Source organism: Sparus aurata, chromosome 12 (assembly GCF_900880675.1).
Source record: "Sparus aurata chromosome 12, fSpaAur1.1, whole genome shotgun sequence".
NCBI classification, from domain to species: Eukaryota; Metazoa; Chordata; class Actinopteri; order Spariformes; family Sparidae; genus Sparus; species Sparus aurata.
In genome coordinates this window covers 1,797,249-1,818,190 of record NC_044198.1, presented here as the reverse complement: position 1 = coordinate 1,818,190, position 20,942 = coordinate 1,797,249, and the positions used below count along the sequence as shown (strand labels likewise).

At 42.9% G+C, this 20,942-nt stretch overlaps 1 protein-coding gene across 3 annotated transcripts in view; it reads left to right on the top strand.

Annotated features, from left to right (window-relative positions):
* mbd2 (methyl-CpG binding domain protein 2) overlaps nucleotides 1–20,942 on the top strand; it is a 62,103-nt gene that overhangs the window by 19,179 nt on the left and 21,982 nt on the right. For all 3 annotated transcript variants that reach the window (XR_003986254.1, XR_003986255.1, XM_030436432.1), the window contains exon 6: nucleotides 15,999–16,126. Coding sequence is in view for 1 of the 3 variants with exons in the window: in XM_030436432.1 (XP_030292292.1) it covers nucleotides 15,999–16,116 (118 nt within the window). In the remaining 2 variants the exon portion in view is untranslated. The remainder of the gene's footprint in view (nucleotides 1–15,998; nucleotides 16,127–20,942) is intronic.

Below are 20,942 nucleotides of genomic sequence, written 5' to 3'. Positions count from 1 at the left end.
GACATATCTTTAACACAGCAGCCAAAGGACAGTAATGATACAAAAAACTATAATAATGTTAAAAAATAAACAATATAATAAAAAGGTAAGATAAAGGGCATAAAACAAAAGACTAGGAAAGTTGTAGTTGTTCCATTGGTACTATAAATTGGGAATGAATGGGGCTCAGTCATTCATAAGCAATGATGTTTGCTCACCTGCTGTAACAGACTTGTGTAGCACCTTGCTGTCAAAGGACTTGCACATTAGCTACAGATTGCATTTACATCCACCATCGCCTTCAAGATTGAGTCCCCTTTTTCAGGCAGCCATTGATTTTATCAAGTGTGACCTAATAGGATGAAAGGAAAAAACAGATAACACAATAACATCAAGATGAAGTTGGTCAGGAACGTTGGACAACAGGGCCCCACTGATTTAAGGTGACATCTGGTCTTTTTAGTGTCAGTCAGTTCAGTTCAATTTAATTATTTGGGAAAATCCTGACATCTTTAAAACTTGCTAGAGATAATTAAATGAACTATACCTATGTAGTGCTTTTCCAGTCTCGAAGCGCTTTGAAAACAAGTCAGCAGTCACACACCAGGAGAAATTTGGGGTGGGTGTCTTGCCCAAGGATACTTTGACAGGTAGACTGCAAGGGCCAGGAATCGGACTTCTGACCTTCCAATTGCCAGGCGGCCTCTACCGCATGAGCCACAGCTGTCATAGTTGTGATTTTCCATATTTGTCATACTTTTTCCTTGCCATGGTAATGGTCATGTTGGTATTTAATGATGTGTTTTGTACAAGATGATATAGCCTCACCCAAAACTGAATAAGACTTTACCATCTTTACAACAAACTGAGACTTGACAAACATTATATGCGTAGTTCATGGCACATTTCAGACAGGATCAATAAAATAATGTGTCTCTCGTCATCTAATGAGGGAAGCTAGAGGGGCAGGGACTTAGCCTTGCTATATTGTATTTACATCTATCTATAAATACAAGGAACCTCTGTCTGTCTGTCTGTCTGTGTGTGTATGTGTGTGTTCCTCAAATATCTCTGCAGATCAGGATCAGACTGACCTGAGAGTTTCAACATGGCTGCTGCGTGGTTCAAGGGTGTGCTATTTCGCATTTGTTTGGACTGCAATGATACCGTTAATAAATTATTTCATAAATGCTTTACAAATTCCACGAGCATTGTCCACCGGAGCCACTACAGTCACGTGCGCACCAGAGCCGATCACTGCACACCGTGGCCACACGCGCACCAGAGCCAATCACTGCAGAGCCCACCGCGACCCCCCACCTCCTGATTTGACGGTCGCACGGGTGCTTTATACCTGCAGCGGCGCGAGCTGGACCGGTATATTGCCGGCGGTTCGCTCCCGTTCTGTGCATCTAAACTGACTGTTGTGGATTAATGAGATTAAACAAGTCCAAGTCTGTTCGGGTCTGAGGAGATCCGGAGATGCGCGGACAACAAAGTGGGATCAGAATCTGTGGATGTTCGTGTGTAGCACGGCCCACCGCCCGAGTCGCTTTATGTTTGGTGCAGGAAGAAACAGTAAAAATGTGCTTTTGTCACAAGCGGAATTATACCTGCAGTGGCGCGAGCTGGACCGGGATTTTGCCGGCGGTTCGGTCCCATTCTGTTCTGTTCTGTTCATCTAAACTGACTGTTGTGGATTGTAATGAGATTAAACAAGTCCAGACCAAGTCTGTTCGGGTCTGAGGAGATCCGGAGACGTGTGGTCAACAAAGTGGGATCGGAATCTGTGGATGTTCGTGTGTAGCTAGCTGCTAGCCGCTAACCGACCCACACGGCCCACCTCCCGAGTTGACGGAGCGGATGCACTGGCACGTCCAAAACTGGATTTAGGGTAAATAATGTCCAACACGCTTTTTCGCGAACATTGCCGTTACGTTTGCTTTATGTCTGGTGCAAGAAGAAACAGTAAAAATGTGCTTTTGTCACGAAAGTGTCCAAGCAGCAAGTTTGGTTGTTGAGGAACAGGAAGATGTGGGAGGGACATCGGCGGATGATTGACAGCAGCAGTGATGTGTTGGAGACGGCGACAGAGATAGCGAGTTTTGAGAGTTGAGAGATTTGTGACATATAGTGTGTTTGGAGTGTATAGTTAGTGTGTTATGTAGTGTTTGGTGTAGTGTGTTTAGTGTGCAGTGGAGTCGTGTTGTGAGGCAAACCAAGGAGGAGACGGCTGAATGTGGAACAGGCAGGAATGAGCTGAGGAGCCTGAGGCATTGCCTGCATTTAAATGTAAATAGTTACACATAACTTTGTAAATTTCAAAAACGTATGCACCAATTTAGTAAACAACAATTTATATTTGCATTATAACTAATGCAATTGGTTCATTAAACATATTTGTGGTTTTCACAGTAAAAAAACTAACTTTTTCTACTCTGATTTTATGTTCGTTCGTTTTCTTTTCCGCTTTTCCTTCAGGGTTGCGGGATGTTGCCGCTTTTTATCCCCCCGTGGGGGGTTGCGGGGCTTACTGGGGCCAAATCGAGTTTGACTTATGGGCGAAGGCCAGGGTACACCCTGAACGAGTCGCCAGCTCATTGCAGGACCCTTACTGATGGCAGTGGCTGCCCTACAGGGTGCCAACTGCACATCAGGAGCAATTCTGGGGTTCAGTATCTTGCTCAAGGATACTTCGGCATGTAGCTCAGTCCCACCCCAGGGGAGCCGGGGATTCGAACCAGCGACCTTCTGATCACTGGTCCACCAGCTCAACCCACTGAGCTACAGCCGCCCCTGATTTTATGTTATTTTGTGATTTTAGGTCCATAGTGTTAATATAGTACCTTAAAATGAAAAAATAACTGTACAGTCACATATGTGAGGTTGTGCTAAAAATAATTACACCAAGTAAGGCAAGGTAAATAGTTTTTAAGGTGAAATATAATGGTATAATCAAAAGTAGTCAAAAACAGCCAATTATATCCCTGACGTCCCACCTTCAAACACAGCCTCATTTGGCCATCCATGAAAAAGCTACTTAACCTCCCACTTTTCTATAGGAATACATGCTTCCTACGGGCAATGCACTAGTATACATAGAAAAGAGAAGGAACAAAACAAAAAACAACAAGGTAGGACCAGAATATATAGTGGCAAATTAAATTACCAGCCTGAAACTGATGTTTTTAGTGACGAAGGACCAGATAGAACACTCCCTACATCATTTGACTCCATATTTGTTTCCACAAAGGACAAAGTGAAATTGAAGTTTAACAGCTGATAGTCCCTGTCAATCATAGGTACTGCAACTTTACAGCAGGGGGCACTGCAGGGACACACACTGACTGAGTGTGTGTGTGTGTGTGTGTGTGCACGTGTGTGTGTGTCCGGTAGAAAACTGAGCAGAAACAGCTGGCCAAAGCCATTACAACAGAAAATGGCTGGAATACATCACTACATCCTCCTCCTCCTTTACTGTCCTTCCCTTTCTACTTGCTTCTCTCCTTTTGTACTCCCTCCCTCTCTTTCTTATCCTTCTATCCTTTTCTTCTCTTCCAGGATTTCTTCTCTCCTCTTACCTTTTACCTCTTTTTCACTGCCTCCATCCATCCATATTCTGTTTTTCCTTCCCTTCTTCCCTCCCTTCATCCCTTTTCCTATTACTTCCATCGCCCTCATTTAACATATATTCCTTTCCTCCTTGACTCTGTCCTTTCTTTCCTCAGTAATGTCTTTTCCTTACACCTGTTATTTTCTTTCCTCTTTTACTTTCTTCCACCCATCTCTCCATCCTTTAACATTTCCAGTCATCTTCCCTACATCCACCTCTCTTCCCATTCCCTCTCTCATTGCTCCATTCTTCCAGGGTGCATTCTTGTCTTTCTCCTTCCTTTCTCTCTTATTCATTTCCCCCTCCTCCTCCTCTCTGTCTCCTCAACTGTTATATCTCCTCCCTATCTCCCTCCCTCCAGCCTTCCTACCTCATCTCCTCCTCTACCTTCTTTTCTTATCTCTCCCCTCCATTAATTTCCAATTCTCTGTCTACTCCTTCCTCTCTCTCTCCAGTTGAATGTGCTTGTCATCCTTAATCGCTCTCATTCCCCTCCTCTCTCTCCTCTCCCTCCTTCCCCCAACATCTTCTCTGCTTGTATTCCTCTGCCACTCAATGTGCAGAAATGCTCTTTTAGCCAATGAAATAATTTCTTTATTGTCTGTTTATTGTATGTTGATCAGTAATGTCAGTACCAACAGTTTCATAAAGAGCAAAATGCACCCATGGCCGAAATTATGTGGACACCCAACTAGGTTCATGTGATAGCTGAATATATAATTCCTAGGAACTAGAGATTTCTCTTCCAAATGAGAGGTATTTTCATAAGCCCACATTTACTTCACAAAGTGGGGTCAACTTTGCTGAGCAGGCTTTGTTTGCTCTCAGTGATGGGGGTGGCAGCCGGCCAGCTGATGTAGATGGGCGATGGGCTCTCGCTGGGGCGTGTGGTCTGACCAGTGTTTGGAGGTTGATGGGTGCAGTTCCATTGGTGGCCTTTAAGGTCAGTACCAGTAACGCCCAGCTTCCTCGCCGTTGACGAAGGCGATACCGTAACATCCTCAACAGTGACTGACAGGTCCATGGGAGGGCAGTCTTTCCCTGGGATGAAGAGGAGTTCAGTGTTACTAAAGTTGAGTTTGAGAAGATGAGCAGCTGTCCAATTGGAGATGTCTGCCAAATATTTCGAGATGCGCATTGCAATGTGGGTGTTGGAGGAGGATGGGGGGAAAAGGGATTAGCAGTTGGGTGTCATCAGCATAACAGTGGTAGGAGAATCCATGTGATGTGATTGCAGAGCCTAGTGATCTAGTGTATAGTGAAAATGGAAGCAGTCCTAACACTGAGCCTTGAGAGACACCAGTTTCCAGAGAGTAGGGTTTGGACAAGGAACTGTTCCATGTGACCTGAAAGGTGCGATTTGTCTGGTATGATGTAAGCCAGGTTATAACAGAGTCAGCAATGCTAAGTTCAGCCAGAGTGGTGAGGAGGATTTAGTGGTTGACTTTGTCGAATGCAGAGGATGAGTTGAGGAGAATGAGGACTGACGAGTGGGACGAGGCTCTGGTGGCACTAAGCGACTCAGTCACTAGCCCTTTTTAGATAGAAAAGGTGGCACATTTGCTCCAATGTAAGGGCGACAATGTGCCGCCTCATCTTTCTAAACGGGAGGTGTAATATTCCTCCTTTTCCAAAAGCCGTCACCGGGGTAGGCACGAAGTTGGGCAGCGAACAGTAACAACAAATTTGTCTTCAAAATAAGAGCTTTACATTGCACCCCATAGGAGTTTAGAACTGGGTTCTTAGCGGGGGGCTAGTACTGATTGTTTGTAGCTTGCCGCTACAACAACAAGCTAACACAACCAAACAGTTACAGAGGTCGAGGAGACACTAGCATCTCCTGGATCTCAGCGGCTGCCCAGTTGCTTATCTTGACGTCCGTGGATGAAGTGATGGACTGACTGCTGTGATCAGCTGTTTCCTGGCTGTGGGTCGCACAACAGTGCAGGTCATAGACACCTCCGCCCATCTCAAGCAATTGCCGGCACATTGACGCCTTGGATTTAGATAGCAGTCAAGGCGGAAATAAGTGTACCCTACGGGGCTGCAAATTGGCGGACCAAAACAGATCCCCAATTTACCACCCACTGTCGAAATCCGCAGACCTAGCCGTACAAAAGACGGCCAAATTGGCGGCCTGCTGCCCAGTATAAAAAACGGCTTCAGGAGGGCCATCTCAGTGGAGTGACTAGTCCTGAAGCCTGACTGAATTAGCAGGTAATTTTCTGAAAGATACGAGGACAGTTTGTTGCAGACTGCATGCTCCAGGGTTTAAGAGCGGAATGAAAGAAGAGATACAGGTCTGTAGTTTTGGATGTCAGCTGAGTCTAGGGTGAGTTTCTTTAGGAGTGGCTTTACAGTGGCTGAAGCAGCTAAGGCCATCAGAGGTGAGGGTCTGAGGGTGTGCTTTCTGGGTGGCAAAGTAGTAAATGAGGAGCTGATATCTTTTACGTTATTGGTAAAGTAAGTTGCAAAGTCATCAGAAGTGTGGGAGGACGGAAGGGGAAGGGTAGGAGGGGTGAGGAGAGAATAGAATAAGGAGAATAGATTCCTGGGGTTGGAGGCAGAGGAGTTGATCTTTGACAGGTAAAAGGCAGATTTGACTGCTGATACCGTTGAGGTGAAGTCAGAGAGGAGGTGGTGGTAGTGAGCAAGGTCATCAGGATGATGTGATTTTGATGTGCAATGTGTCTCTGGTAAAATCTTCTGCAGTTTGATGTCCTGACTGGGATTGGGTAGAATTTATGGCTACAATCGGCGCTGGACAGCGATTTCCTTTGACTTCCTTGATGGACTCCCGCAGAGAGACTACCTAAGTCTTCGTTCGGTTGTCCTGACGCTGCAGCTGAGGCTGTATTGACTAGCCCATATATGCTAGATTTACCTCATGCAGCTTAGCTCCGCCCTGCAATCAAGCCTATTGGTCACAGCTGACTTTGGCGAAACTGCCTGTTAACACTCAGTTTCAGCAGTTTCACAACAATTTACCCAACAAGTATCTAGACAAGATTAAATATTACAGCTAACCTTCCTCACAGAATGCCTAACAGTGGATCTACAATTCACTGTTACACAAAAAAAAATAATACTGCATAATACTTGATTCAATTAGTGAAACATTTTTACACTCAAACATATTGAGTTGATTTGAAAGCTCTCAAATCTGTTAAAACAAAACAAGATTAATGAGTAAATCTAATATTTTTAATAACGTCGAATGATTTGACAAATACCACATAAATTGAGTAAATGTAACTGAAATACTGTGTAAACCATATAGAAAAGAAGAGAGTAGTATGTAAAAATCACAAAAGAAATGGTAAATATAATTGAAAACATTTGTGGGAGATAATTGCAAATTTGCTAATGACTTACTAAAAAAAATCTGTTGTATTGAATGATTTTTTAAACTAAATTTACGACATGCTGTATTTGATTTGAGGATACTCAGTACTATGTACACATATGACCAAGATCTCACATAACATTAAACTTTATTTAAAAAAAATGTTCCCACAAAAAATATTTTTTTCTCAGTATATACACATAGCTAATACATAAAAGTGCATTTCAATAGGGATTTTTAAAAATACAAAAAGTATTACACCAACTTACATTGAACTCATTACATTGAACTCAACCTACAGTAGCACATTCGAAGCTTTTACAGGAAAGGCAATTCAGGATACCCAACATCAAATGCCTCTGAACTAAAATGCTTCTTGCCAAATGGCTATGAAAAAAAGATACATATTAAATATGCATATTAATGCTAGGGGTAATCTTCACGCTAAACACATTGATGACTCGTAGCTGGGCCTATCACAATCTGTGACACAAGGGCAAAATCATTTCCACGGCATATTTGGCTTCACATTTAGATATGACAAGACACTGGGGCGGAACCAAGCTGCATGTCGAAGTATCCTTGAGCAAGATACTGGACCCCAAAATTGCTCCTGATGTGCAGTTGGCACCTTGTGCGGCTGCCATCAGTAAGGGTCCTGCGATGAGCTGGCGACTCATCAAGGGTGTACCCTGGCCTTCGCCCAATACAGTTCGCTGGATTTGGCCCCAGTAACCCTGCGACCCTCGGGGAAAAAAGCACTTCTGGTGAAACTGCCTCGAAACTCGAAAATTGGATGCCAATTAAAGCAAAATGTAAATGTACAATCAAAAAAACATCAGATCATGCAATCAGTCAGACTGGAGGTGGTTTGACGAAATAAAGCCATAGATTGTCCAAGTTTCAGAGACGGAGCATGCGCATTAAGCTTGCGCGCTGTAAACAAACAGACAGTAGACGGAGAAACCGAACACAACAAGAAGAAGATGAAAATGGCTAGTGCAAGGAAACAAGAATCGTTCGTGTGGACGGATAATGAGGTCGAACTGCTGCTGCGACTCACACTCAACTGTGGCACAAACACAAGCATGTAGTCCGCCATTGTTGTTGTTGTTATGAGACGTCGCAGGGTTCAGAGGTTGGAGGCTAGAGGTCGAGGGGAGGGGCGATGGTGTCATCGTTTTGGAAAGTCTGCGGATTCGCTGTCCACATGAAAACGGGAGGGCTGCGTTTTCGGATTTTTCCACCCGTTTTCAAAAAGGGTGCGTTTTCAGGCGCTGCGTTTTTAGGATCCATGTGGACAGTCGGCCAAAACAATGCAATACATGTGCGTTTTTCGCAAAAGAGCGCTTTTGTCTGGAGGGCCCCTGAGCCCCTCCCCCGTCAAAACAAGTGTAAGCATGGCGAAGCGGCTACCCGGCTCTGTCTTTGTCGTCGGAAAAACTGAGAAACTCGACATTAACCCCTCAGTACAGAGCCGAGCAGTTCCCGAATTACTTGTTTGTGTCAGATGAACTGTTGTTTTGCAAAGAAGCACACCTGAGAAATAATAATTAAATATGTAATGCGTGAGAGTGAGCCACCTGTCCGATTAATATTATCAGCATTTATTACACGGCTCTTCTTTTGCTCCGCAATTAGTCCGGTCACTTAACACCCTAGCGTCTTGGGTCACTAGCCTGTAGTCTACTTCATATCGGAAAAAACTTACTCTTATGCCACTAGTATGGATGAGTTTCACATTAACTTTATCATTACTGGAAAAAACAGTGATTTCAGCTCTTGGCATAAGGCTTTTCATCACCAGTCAAGAAAAGAAAAAGAGAGGAAAGCAGCGAAGAGGAAGAAGAGAAATGCCGTCGGTTTGGTGAACTATATTTCTCTGCTGATAAACACTATGAACGGTATAAATTGTAAAAAGACACACTGTGTCAAGTTTTTTTACATCTTGGCAAGTAACCGTGTAATGAGCGGGATAATGTATAGAACGGCAGTCATCATCGGGAAAATAAGTCCCTTCAGGACGAATCAGACCCCATCCGCTTCGCTGTTTTATACATTATCCCTTACATAATACCAGAGTGACTGTTAACTGCTGCTAACAGTAGCTGCTGTTAGCTAGTTAGCCCCGTTAGCCACAGCCCTCTTAGCTGACTCTGCGTGGGCTGGGAGCTCAGAGGACACGGGGAGGGCTGGTGTTTTCACTGCTAGCTGCTTAGTATTATAACTTGACATAACGTATAAGTACATACACGTATACGTATAAGTATAATTTCTCATATTGTTGGTCATCTTTGCTAATTTTAGTCATTTACATTAAAACACACCGTTTTTTGTAGTATAGTAAGAGTAAAAGAGAAAAAAAAATGGAATTACCAAAAATTTAAATGGAAAAAACGGAATTTGGGAAAAAATAAAATGGAACTTGGGTAAATAAAACAAAACAGATTTTATAGGGCCCTATATTAGCTTTGCAAAATCCAAGCTTATTTGGATATAAACTACAAGACTAATGTTGCAGTCTCTTCAATAGACACAAAAAGTCCTAAAGTTGTTATAGCTGACTATGTATTTAGCAGAAACACTTTCACATTTACAGATTACTGTAGGGAGAATACTGAAAACCATCTGTTGCACTCACCTACAAGACTAATGTTGCAGTCTCTCCAATAGACACAAAAAGTCCTAAAGTGCCAATTAATAGTTGTTATAGCTGACTATGTATTTAGCAGAAACACTTTCAGATTTACAGATTACTGTAGGGAGAATACTAAAAGTCATCTATTGCACTCACCTTAAACTCCTTGATTAAAGGTACCCACCTCTTTGCCAAGGTGATCAAGGAGACATCGGATGACAACGTCTTTGGTTTCCTCTATGGGAATTCCACTCTGTTAAGGAAAAATGTGTTTAAACTGCTGACAAGATTCAGCAGTCACTCTCCTCAGTGCACATTTTTGCGCTTATACTTTAAATATCTATCTATAAATACAAGGAATGTCTGTCTGTGTGTGTGTGTGTGTGTGTGTGTGTGTGTGTGTGTGTGTGTGTGTGTTGGTCAAATATCTCTGCGGATCAGGATCACACTGACCTGAGACTTTCAACATGGCTGCTGCGTGGTTCAGTGGTGTGCATCTAAGCATTTGTTTGGACTGCAATGATACCGTGAATAAATTATTTCATAAATGCTTTACAAATTCCGCAAGCATTGTCCACCAGAGCAACCACAGTCACGTGCGCACCAGAGCCAATCACTGCACAATGTGGCCACGTGCGCACCAGAGCCAATCACTGCAGAGCTCAAGCCCACGACATACCTGAAGAAGCGGATTTATACCTGCAGCGGCGCGAGCTGGACCGGGATTTTGCCGGCGGTTCGGTCCCGTCTGTTCTGTTCTGTTCTGTTCTGTGCATCTAAACTGACTGTTGTGGATTAATGAGATTAAACGAGTCCGGACCGAGTCTGTTCGGGTCTGAGGAGATCCGGAGACGCGCGGACAACAAAGTGGAATCGGAATCTGTGGATGTTCATGTGTAGCTAGCCGCTAACTAGCTGCTAGCCGCTAGCCGCTAGCTACACGGCCCACCTCCCGAGGCGACGGACCGGACGCATCGGCATGTCCAAAACCGGACCTAGGGTAAATAATGTCCGCCACGCTTTTTCGCAAACATTGCTGTCACGTTTGCTTTGTGTCTGGTGCAGGAAGAAACGGTAAAAACGGGCTTTTGTCACGAAAGTGGCCAAGCAGCAAGTTTGGTTGTTGAGGAACAGGAAGTTGTGGGAGGGACCTAGGCGGATGATTGACAGGCAACGACGGTCGGTGTGTAGACAGCGATATTGAGAGTTGAGAGAGTTGAGAGATTTGTGACATTTAACGTGTTTGGAGTGTGTAGTTAGTGTGTTATGTAGTGTTTGGTGTAGTGTGTTAAGTGTGTAGTGGAGTCGGTTTTTTGTTTAATGAGTCAGAATGATGAGGAGAAGCTGAATGTGGAGCAGGCAGTCCAGCTCTTTATTCAGCTGGAAGGAGCACAGGCAGACCTGAGCATTGCCTGCATTTAAATTCTAAATAGTTACATATAACTTTGTACATTTTTTAAATGTATGCGCAAATTTAGCAAACAACAATTTATATTTGCATTATAATTTAAAAAAAAAATGGTTTGTTAAACATATTTGTGGTTTTCACAGTAAAAAAATCTAACTTTTTCTACTCGGATTTTATGTTTTTTTGTGATTTTAGGTCCATTGTGTTAATACAGTATGTCAAAATGAAAAAAGAACTGCACAGTCACACATGTGAGGTTGTGCTGAAAATAATGACACCAAGTAAATAGCTTTTAAGGTGAAATATAATGGCAAAATCAAAAATAGTCAAAAACAGCCAATTATACCCTGGAATATCGGATTTCACAACAAACCTAAATATCCCTGACGTCCCACCTTCAAACACAGCCTCATTTGGCCATCCATGAAAAAGCTGCTTAACCTCCCACTTTTTTTTATAGGAATACACTTTTCTTACGGGCACTGCACTAGTTTTAACAGATTTGACTACACTGAAAAGTGAAACAAAATTTAATGAAGCAATTTGTAAAACATTGCAATTTCTATTTAAATTGATTATATCATTCAGCCTTTATCTGGAGTGATCACTGCAACCTTGAAGTCATGTTTGCCATGTAGTGTATTCTTTAAAAGTCTACTCAGAATATACTCACACTGAAACAGAGGAAAAGGGAATGGAAGACAGAACTGTGGTAGGCAGAAGGAGTAAAAGGAAAGTAAAATAATAAGGAGCAATAATGCCGAGAGTGTATGTTGCATATGAAGAAGACACATGGTTAGAGGATATTGAGAAACACTGTGGTGGAATAAAGGCTGCATAAGGCATATGATCTTGTATTGCTTTTCTTGCCAACTGCAACACTTGTCCCACAAATGGCAAGCTGTGAAACATGAATCTGGCCTCAAGTTTTACAGTGGTAATTCCATGGATCTCAGCGTTGACCTGAAAAAAAAAAAAAAAAAGAAAAATTACAAATGCTTACTTACTTCAACAAGAGAGAACCAATTACTTCCACAAATGAACTTGTATGTCCTACGCAATCCAAAATGACAGTATTATCCAATTCCACATCATCAATTGATTGAAAACTGGCTTTCATTCTGTTGAACACTGGTAGAAATAGGAAGTTTTACAATCACATCAGTCTTTAAGTCATCACATGAGTAAGATTTCTGTGAGTAGCATAAGTGCCATATATGTTTGTTTTGAACTCACAACCATCAAACACACACACTATTGTTTCTAGTCTATTCAGATGAGAGTTCATGTGTTGAAAATAATCTTTTGTATTTGGAAAGCACGAGTCACAAATTTTACGTTTAAAAGATATCATATCTCATTGATTTTCAGTTTCAATACAAGGCAGAAAACGTCCTCGACCAAAATGTTCATGTGTCAGTCGATAGTGTTTAAGAATTCCCCCCTTTGATGATGCCACAAATGTGCAGAGCTTACGCTGCCATTACACACACACAATTTTACCTTACTGTGGGTTTAATGGGGTGCACCACTAGCCCTTTTTAGATAGAAAAGGCGTCACATTTGCTCCAAGGCAAGGATGGCAATGTGCAGGCCTGTCTTTCTAAAACGGAGGTGTAATATTCCTCTTTTTCCAAAAGCCGCCTCTGAGGTAGGCGTAAACATGTGACGTGATGTGAAGCTCGGAGTTAGGCTGTGAACCGTGACAACAAATTTGTCTTCAAATAAGAGCTTTACACCCCATTGGAGTTTAAAACTGTGTTCTTAGAGGGGGGCTTTTAATTTGAAAGTAGCGACCGTCCTTTGCTTGCCGACACAACAACAAGCTCACGCAACCAAACAGCTACAGAGATCGAGGAGACGCTAGCATCTCCTGGATCTCAGCAGCTGTCTAGTTGCTAATCTTATTGTCTACGGATCAATTGATGGACTGTCTGCTGTGATCAGCTGTTTCTTGTGTTTTTAACTCCCTGGCTGTGGGTAGCACAACAGTGCAGGTCATCGACACCTCCGCCCACCTCACGCAGAGGCCGGCACATTGCCACCTCGTTTTTAGATAGCAGGCGAGGTGGAAATAAGTGTACCCTCCGAGGCGGACAAATCGGCGGACAAAAACAGACCCCCAATTTGCCGGCCTCTGTCTAAAACCGCAGGAGCGAACCGCTAAAAGGACGGGCAAATTGGTGTCTTGGTGCCCTGTCTAAAAACGGCTAGTGACTCACAGGGTGGAGATTATGCCGTGAGGCTCTCTTTTTCCCTTGGTGATCTGGATTCAAGTGTGGCCTGCTACTCCTTGCTGCTTGTCCTCCCTATATCTTTCTCCTTTACACGTGCATTCCTGTGGCTCCCACACTCATTCTGTCACACAGGGACAACATTTTCAAAACAAGATCAAAATAAAAAACTCTGTTGCCACAGCAAGTTAAGAAACTACAGTCAATATTCTCACAGTAAATTTGGAATAAATGTGATAAAACCGTCAACCGCTACTCTGAGTCCGGACTCAAACCCGCGGGTCGGGTCGAGTTGGGATCGGGCCAGCCCGGCGCCTTTAGTACTCTAACGCGCTCTATAACCTGCAAAGCTAATCTGTGAAGCATCTTTGATACAGTTATTAATGGGTGCTATGGCTAACTTGGCAGGGCAAAAAGTTTTAGGTTTTATTCCCCAAACCTGCCTCCACTGTAAAATGTGTAACAACATGTTGCAGTTAAGTAGGCGGTATGTTCGGGCTACACGATGTTTCAAAAAAGCCTATGACTAACTTTAACACCTTGAGTTGTTCAGATGCTAACAAGGCAAATTTACTAGCTAAGTACTTATATAGTAATATAAATGATGTCAACTAATATTTCATGCTCATGTCTGGCTTCTGTAACTAAGGAGACTTATGAGAAATTATACATTTGTTCAAAAGTACTTACCGTCAAGTCAGGTTGAAATTCAATCCCCTGCTGTGCCCGCCAAGCCATCACCCTTTTCAGATCTGTCCCAGAACCCTTAAAGAATGACGTCACTTAGTCAGTTCCTCTGATTACTTGATTATTTAAGTTGTTAAGTTGTGTCTCAAATAAAATTGAGTTGAATTCTATAATAATTGCACTTATTAAAACTAACTGCTGTTTGTAGTGTATTCTCAAAAATGTTGTTGAAACATACAGTGATTATTACATATAATTAAACCATGTAATATGTCAGTCAATTAGTAATTTATTTCAAAGAAATAAACTTAATTAACATGTGTATATTTCACACAAAGGTTCCTGTTGGAGTTCTACTAATGAATTTGGATGTAGCCAAATCAAATACACATCATAATAATATTCAGCAGTTTTATCAAGCATGCATACCTATATATTATTGTCAAATTTACTGGGTCCTTGAATTATTTTTTAGAGTGTACTCACCAGCAGTAATTTCACAGCTTCTCTTTCCTGGACAAAATGTATCTGAACAGATGAGCACTGGCAGCTATTTTAATGCTGACTTGGTTCCGCCCTGCAATCAAACCCATTGGTCAAAGCTGACTTTAGCGAAAACTGCCTGTTAACACTCAGTTTCATACTATGATAAAGGATCATAGTATCATATAGCAGTAGGATTTAATTTTATTGGAACTACATGTATCTGAAAAACTACAGGGTGGATCACCACAAAATTTCCCGTTTCCAATTATTTCCTTCAAGAGGATTTTTAAATTATTTTATTTTATTTTAGATTTAAGTGACCTGAATTAAATGGTACGTTTTACAGACTGTATGGAGTTATTTTGAAAGAACTACATTCAAAGTAATAAGATTGAGGGTGTTTTCACATATAGTCCCCTTTAAGCGAACCAAACTCAGTCCTCTGTAAGTGGATCAAAAAGTGGACCAACAGAAAAAGAACTCAGTTCTTTTTGTGTTCACATTGTGAGTTTATTACAAAGAGGACCTGTTGTGGAAATTCTCCTTTGTGAGGTAGAGAGTTGCTAAGTCTCCGAAGAACTTCAGACTTCAGCGTATGAATCAGATGTCATTTAATAACACGCAGCGTGGAGTAGAAGGCGTAAACGCGTTCTCTGACAAACTCTAAATTGTTATCCCTTAAGTACAGAACAGAGAGGAGGTTACCTTCATTTACAACAGTCATAAAACATCTTCTTTACAGATAAATGACTCTTTGATATTTTGGTGTGTCCTGTCTTCCCAGGACAGTGACCCTTTGATGTAACAGATGGGACAGTAAATGTCATCTTATCTAAACTTTGTGTACATTCCAATGTGGGGATGTGCCCCCACCTGTGGCTCATTGACACCTCAGGCAGTGTGACAGTCTCTCTCCCCCTCCTGTCCTTAAAACACTTAAGATAACAAAAGAAGGCTTATGTAATTTTCTCACAGACCGGGTTCTCTTTCTGGTCCAGTTCAGCTTTGATGGGGCCTCAGTCCCAGTACAATACAGTGAAAAAGGCGAAGAGAACCCAATGCGCCTAGTGTTCACAATAAGCAGATTAGGCGAACTGTACCGCTGACTTTTAGCGAACCGTACCGAGACAGTACGGTTCGTTTCAAAGGGGTCTGGGTACGGTTGTTGTGTTCACATATGCGCAAAAAATGCTGAGTCATCGGTCTGAGTTCGTTTGAAGGGCTGAAAGGGACCAAGTGTGAAAACACCCTGAAAGAACTGAGTCATTGTTAGGGTTTAATATTTTTTTTTCATCTGGGGTCTGAGGGTTGTTGTCTTGTACTTTTACACATAAATGACACACAATGACTCACTACCACTTTTCAATACAGGTGCTACTGGCTGTTTATTGAAGTCTGTGATGCTTGTGGGATTTATATTTTCTGATCAATTTGTTACATTCAGGATGATCTAATATTTCAGGTGCATTTCCATTGAAAACAGTTGTGTGTGATGTTTCTGTCAATAATATTTTGATTTACAGTATTATATCCAAAATATTTGGGTAAATAGTAAATCGTGGACTTTGGACTAATTGATTCTCTCCCATCTTTGTGTTTGTGTGCAGAGAACAGGAGCTGAAAGTATACCAGGCCAGGAGGAGTCTGGAGGAGGCTCTGATGGCTGATGGTTTGGCGCGGGCCGCCGAAAACACTCGAGAGCTGCTGGAGGGGAAGGCGGCCTGAACATGTAAAGGTGAGGCATGTCAACTGTGTGATCAATATGCAGTTTATTATTTTGCTGACCAGTTCCACCAGATTTGCACTTTCAACTATGTTGAGTTTAATAACATTTCATCATCACATCCAAATAATCACATTTTCTGAACGTAAGAAAATCGGATTATTGACCGGAGCATGTCATACCCCGGTACGATAGGTGGCGCTGTACCCATTTCAACTAGTGGTAACAGAGCCACCTCCGGCTGACCTCTTTATGTCACCAGCAACAACAAACTGCCTCTGCATTCCAGAAAGATGGCGTTCGAAGAGCGACACGAAGCTACATCTTTGTACATTTCGTATATGGTGTACATGATAATTACTCAAACTAGATGCACAATGGCACTCTTATTTGCGGAGATTTCAGAGGAAAGACGCCGCCGCCGCCGTCCGTCTACTTCCGGCTCACGGCCCCTAGGAAAAAATCTTGCGCCTGCGCAGAACGAAAAATCCGATCCGATCTGATGGAACATATACATGCAGGAGTAATGTGACTATCAATTGAATAATCTGGGTGCTTTAATTCGACTATGAGAACTCCGTTCCGGTCCGATTTTAGTCAGACTAAGGTGTATACATGCATCTTAAAAGTCCGTTCATAGTCAGACTAAAAGCTGTTTCACACCGGTGCGATACGAAAATGCGGCACGGATTTGCGGGATATCTGTGCAGCAATGTTCTGCATGTTAAGCATGCACATTGAGTCGGGTGCGAAATGTTCGCATTCTTGTGTTCTAATTTCGCACCAAACGAAAAAAAGTCGTGGTTCATTATCTGACAGGAGTGCTCAAGCTCTTCAGCACCTACAGAGCCGGCTAATAACAATAGTAATTGGCTGGGTCCTTGATCAAGCATTTGTGTGTTGTTGTTTTTTTTTAAAACTCAAAATAATGACTTTATTTCCAGCTAGAAAACGCGCATCTCTCTCCTCCCTCCATTGTTGTGTGTGTTTGTGTCGCTGCGTGGTGTTACACGTGAGTTATCCTCATGCTGAAAACATGACTTGTCGCACACGTGACATCACTCCCCGAGACGCAAGAAGAAAGCGAAAATATATATTTTTACTATGGAAACTGACAAAAATGATAGTTACGCACAGGGACTTGAATAAGTAACTTTAATCTGATTACTGGTTTGGAAATATTAACGCGTTAGATTATTAGTTTCTGCAAAAAGTGGTAAGATTAGAGTAACGCGTTACCGGCATCACTGATTGTGTAACTTAAGTGCAACATGGAGCTTGAAGATGTAAAGAAAAAAATAAAAACAGGAGAATTAACTTGAGCAAGTTTAGAGGTAAGTCGGAGCTGTGGAACCATTTTAAACAAATAATGGGCAGTGATAATAACATGTCGGCTTTGTCGAGTGCATTAAGTGCGGCACGTGTTGCATTATTCATTAAGATAATTCTAAACATATTTATGTGGTTCAAACAACATGGAATTGTAGTTGAGAACGTCATTATAACAGCCCACGTATTAAAAAATAAATCGGGCTCATAATTACAGTTAATGAGCCGGGCCGGGCTCGGACACAACGTGCACAGGCTCGGGTCGGGCTTGATTTTTTGGGCCAGATCTAAGCTCTAGCTGGGACACCAGAATGATTAAACTTTCGCTCATTTTATCAGATAAATCGTTTGCGTTGTATGATGTCACTTCCCGTCTACAAAGCAAGCGATTTCATTGGTCAACCGTACAGTTTCGCAGACGGAATTCCGCAGACGACAAAGTGGCTCCGGATTTTTTTTTTGCCACACGAAAGTTCCGCCCCGGTGTGCAAGCTCCCATTATAACCCATGAAATCATTATTTATACATTTCCGTGCGAATAATCCGCATGGAAATTCGCACTTGGTGTGAAACGGCTTTAACCCTGTAATTCGGTTGTCTTGAGTGTCATGTAAACGTACTGACTCATGTGAGGATATCCATGAATATTTCAATTCAATAGAAATTCACTGCAATCAAGTTATCCTCAGTGTTTTGACTAATTATTTGATATCCTCCCATCCCTACTACAGAAGTACTGACTTGATGAACAAGTAAACTACTAGACTGCAGATGTATGAAGGTAGAGAACTACTAAATTAGTAAAAGTGCACATTACTGAAGTCAGGCCTGTGAACTACCACAGTACAACTGACTTGATATAAACGACTCAATATCTGGCCTTCAGTTTGAACATGAGGAGCGTCTCAGATCACAGCTTTAAATGTCTTAAATGCAGGAGCAGAAACAGTCAGTGTGTGTGTGTGTGTGTGTGTGTGTGTGTGTATTGACACCTGTTGTGAATGCTGATGGGATTCTCAGCGTCTGATTGAAAGTCAGCCATGCAGCAGACTGTGTGTGTGTGTGTGTTTGTGTGTGTGATTGATGGGCTATGAGCTTGTTGTTAGAGCGTGTGTTAATAGTTAATTCAGTGTGTGTGTGTGTTATATTACAGTTTGTTTGGCTATTGGTTATATTTCACTCTGCAGAGCCTGTAAAGAAAAACAAATTAAAAAACATTTACTTTCAGAAGTTAACATATTCATCCATCATTCCCCTATTTCCGAGCAGCTTATCCAGGTCACGGTCGCTGTGGCAACATGGCAGCACAAGAGACCAGAGATGGCTTTCAGTGTAAAAAGCTTTTGCTGCAGAATCTGTTGGGCTTTTTTTTCCACAAAGGAGGCTTGAGACAGTAGAAGAGTCTCATCTGATGGATTATTTTATTTCAACTTTACCAACGCTACGTAACTTTAAACGTGATGTTAGAGAAAGGTAGTTAATTGATGAGTCTAGGACATCAAATACTGGTGCTGGTCTCTTGGGTCCAACATCAACCCAAAGCATCATTACTTGATGACCTGAGGATAAGACTCCATAATCAACTACATTTCTTGTTGTTGTGTTGGTTTAAGTCTGAGCCCAGTTCTTATTAAGTCCAGCTCTTGTCAGTTAATGTAACAGTAGAAATCAGTGTGTTCTGATTGTAGTGCTACGTAGAGGTCATAGGGCCAGTAAATTAAATGTGCTCATTCACTAGGGAGCATGAATGTGATCAGTACATTTCTGTTTCGTAGGACTAGATGTTGATATCCCTAGTTGCATACTGAAGCCAAGCTGCTAAGAGATTCTGTGGGATGGTCGAGTGAGAGATGGCATCCTCCGGTTTATCAACCACTGACTCCCCTTTTCCGCAGCCCCGGGGAGGCCTTGGACTGCCGGCCTATGGGCCTTTCCTCGCACTCCCATCTCCCGTTGGAGCTTCGCTGTAGATGAGGCCACAACCCTCTGCAGCCTACTTCCACCGGTCGGACCTTTGCTGTCCAGCCTCGATCTTGTGCATTGGCTGCCAGCTCGGCATATCTCAGTTTTTTTCGCTCGAGGGCCTCCTCCACTGCATACTTCCAGGGCACTGTGACTTCGATGATGTAGACAAACTGGAGTAAGGCCGACCATAGTACGTGGTCTGGTCTGAGATTGGTTGATGCGATCTCAGCTGAAACGCAAAGCCTCTGGTCTAAGTCTGCAAACAACTTCCAGTCACGTGCCCCGCCTTGCCGTCCAACGTCTGGTCTTGAAGTGGAGAGTCTGGCTTGGCCCTTCCTGGACGAATGTCATTGTCGGCCGATGGGATGAGGAAGGAGGGAGTGCGTTCACGCTCTCCCGTCGACCTTCCAGCACTATAGCAAGACACCGCAACACCTGGTTGTGCCTCCAGGTGTAACGACCTTGAGTGAGACTGGTCTTTCAGCCCACCAAGATGTGCTTGAGTGTTGCTGGGGTCTGGCATAGGGGGCATGTGGGATCTTCTCCGTACCACTGGTTGAAATTTTTGGGGGATGAAAGGACATCATAGGCAGCCTTAATGGTAAAGCTTTCTCTGAATGTCTCCATCTCCCACAGTTCTTTCCAGGACATCTTCCAGGACATCTTCCCCTTCTCCACTCCCTCCCAATTCATCCATTGGCCTTGCTTGGCCTGAGCGACCGCTTTGGCACACTTTGTTGCCTCCTCTTGCCGGCATATCTCCTCCGCCACAAGCTTGCGTCTCTGGTAAAGAGCAGGTGTACGTGCCCCGAGTGTAAGACCGCTCCTTCCTTGCTGCGCTTGGCCCACAATATCTCTGTGCTTGAGGGCTGCCGTTGCCTGCTTAGATGCTAAAGATGGGGGTCGGTCTGGGGGCAGCTTGGACTACAAATGGATCTCTGGAATCCATTAGCATCATCTCCAGTCTGACTTTGGCACACTTGTGCTCCTCTGAGATACTGGAGATGGGTAGCTCTAAAACTCATTTTCCATAGAGCCCTATACTGCTGAGGCACCTGGGAAGACCAAGCCACTTCCTTGCATATGAGCTGATTAGGCTCTTTTTCCATCTTAGAGAGTTGCGCTTAATAAATGGTAAGTGGCAACATGAGACGTGGAAGTAGTCCAAACTGCATGCACCACAGCTTCAACTTGTCAGAAAGTGCAGATCTGTCAATGATCTTCAGTCCACTAACTACATCCTTCCTGATCTGATCTACTTGCTCTGAGTCTTTAAGGGTGGCATCCAACCACTGACCCAGGCTCTTCACAGGTTTTTCAGAGACAGTTGGAATAGCCTCATTCCCAATGTAGAAACGTTGGTCTCTCAGCTTCCCTTGAAGATGGAAATGCTTCCTGACTTACTTGTATTGATTTTCATCCGGGGCCAGCTCGATATTCTCTTGAAGCTTTCTCAACAACCGTACGGTTCAGGCCTTGGTAGTAGTAAGTGTTGTAAGATCATCCATGTATGCTCGAACATGCTTGAAACCTG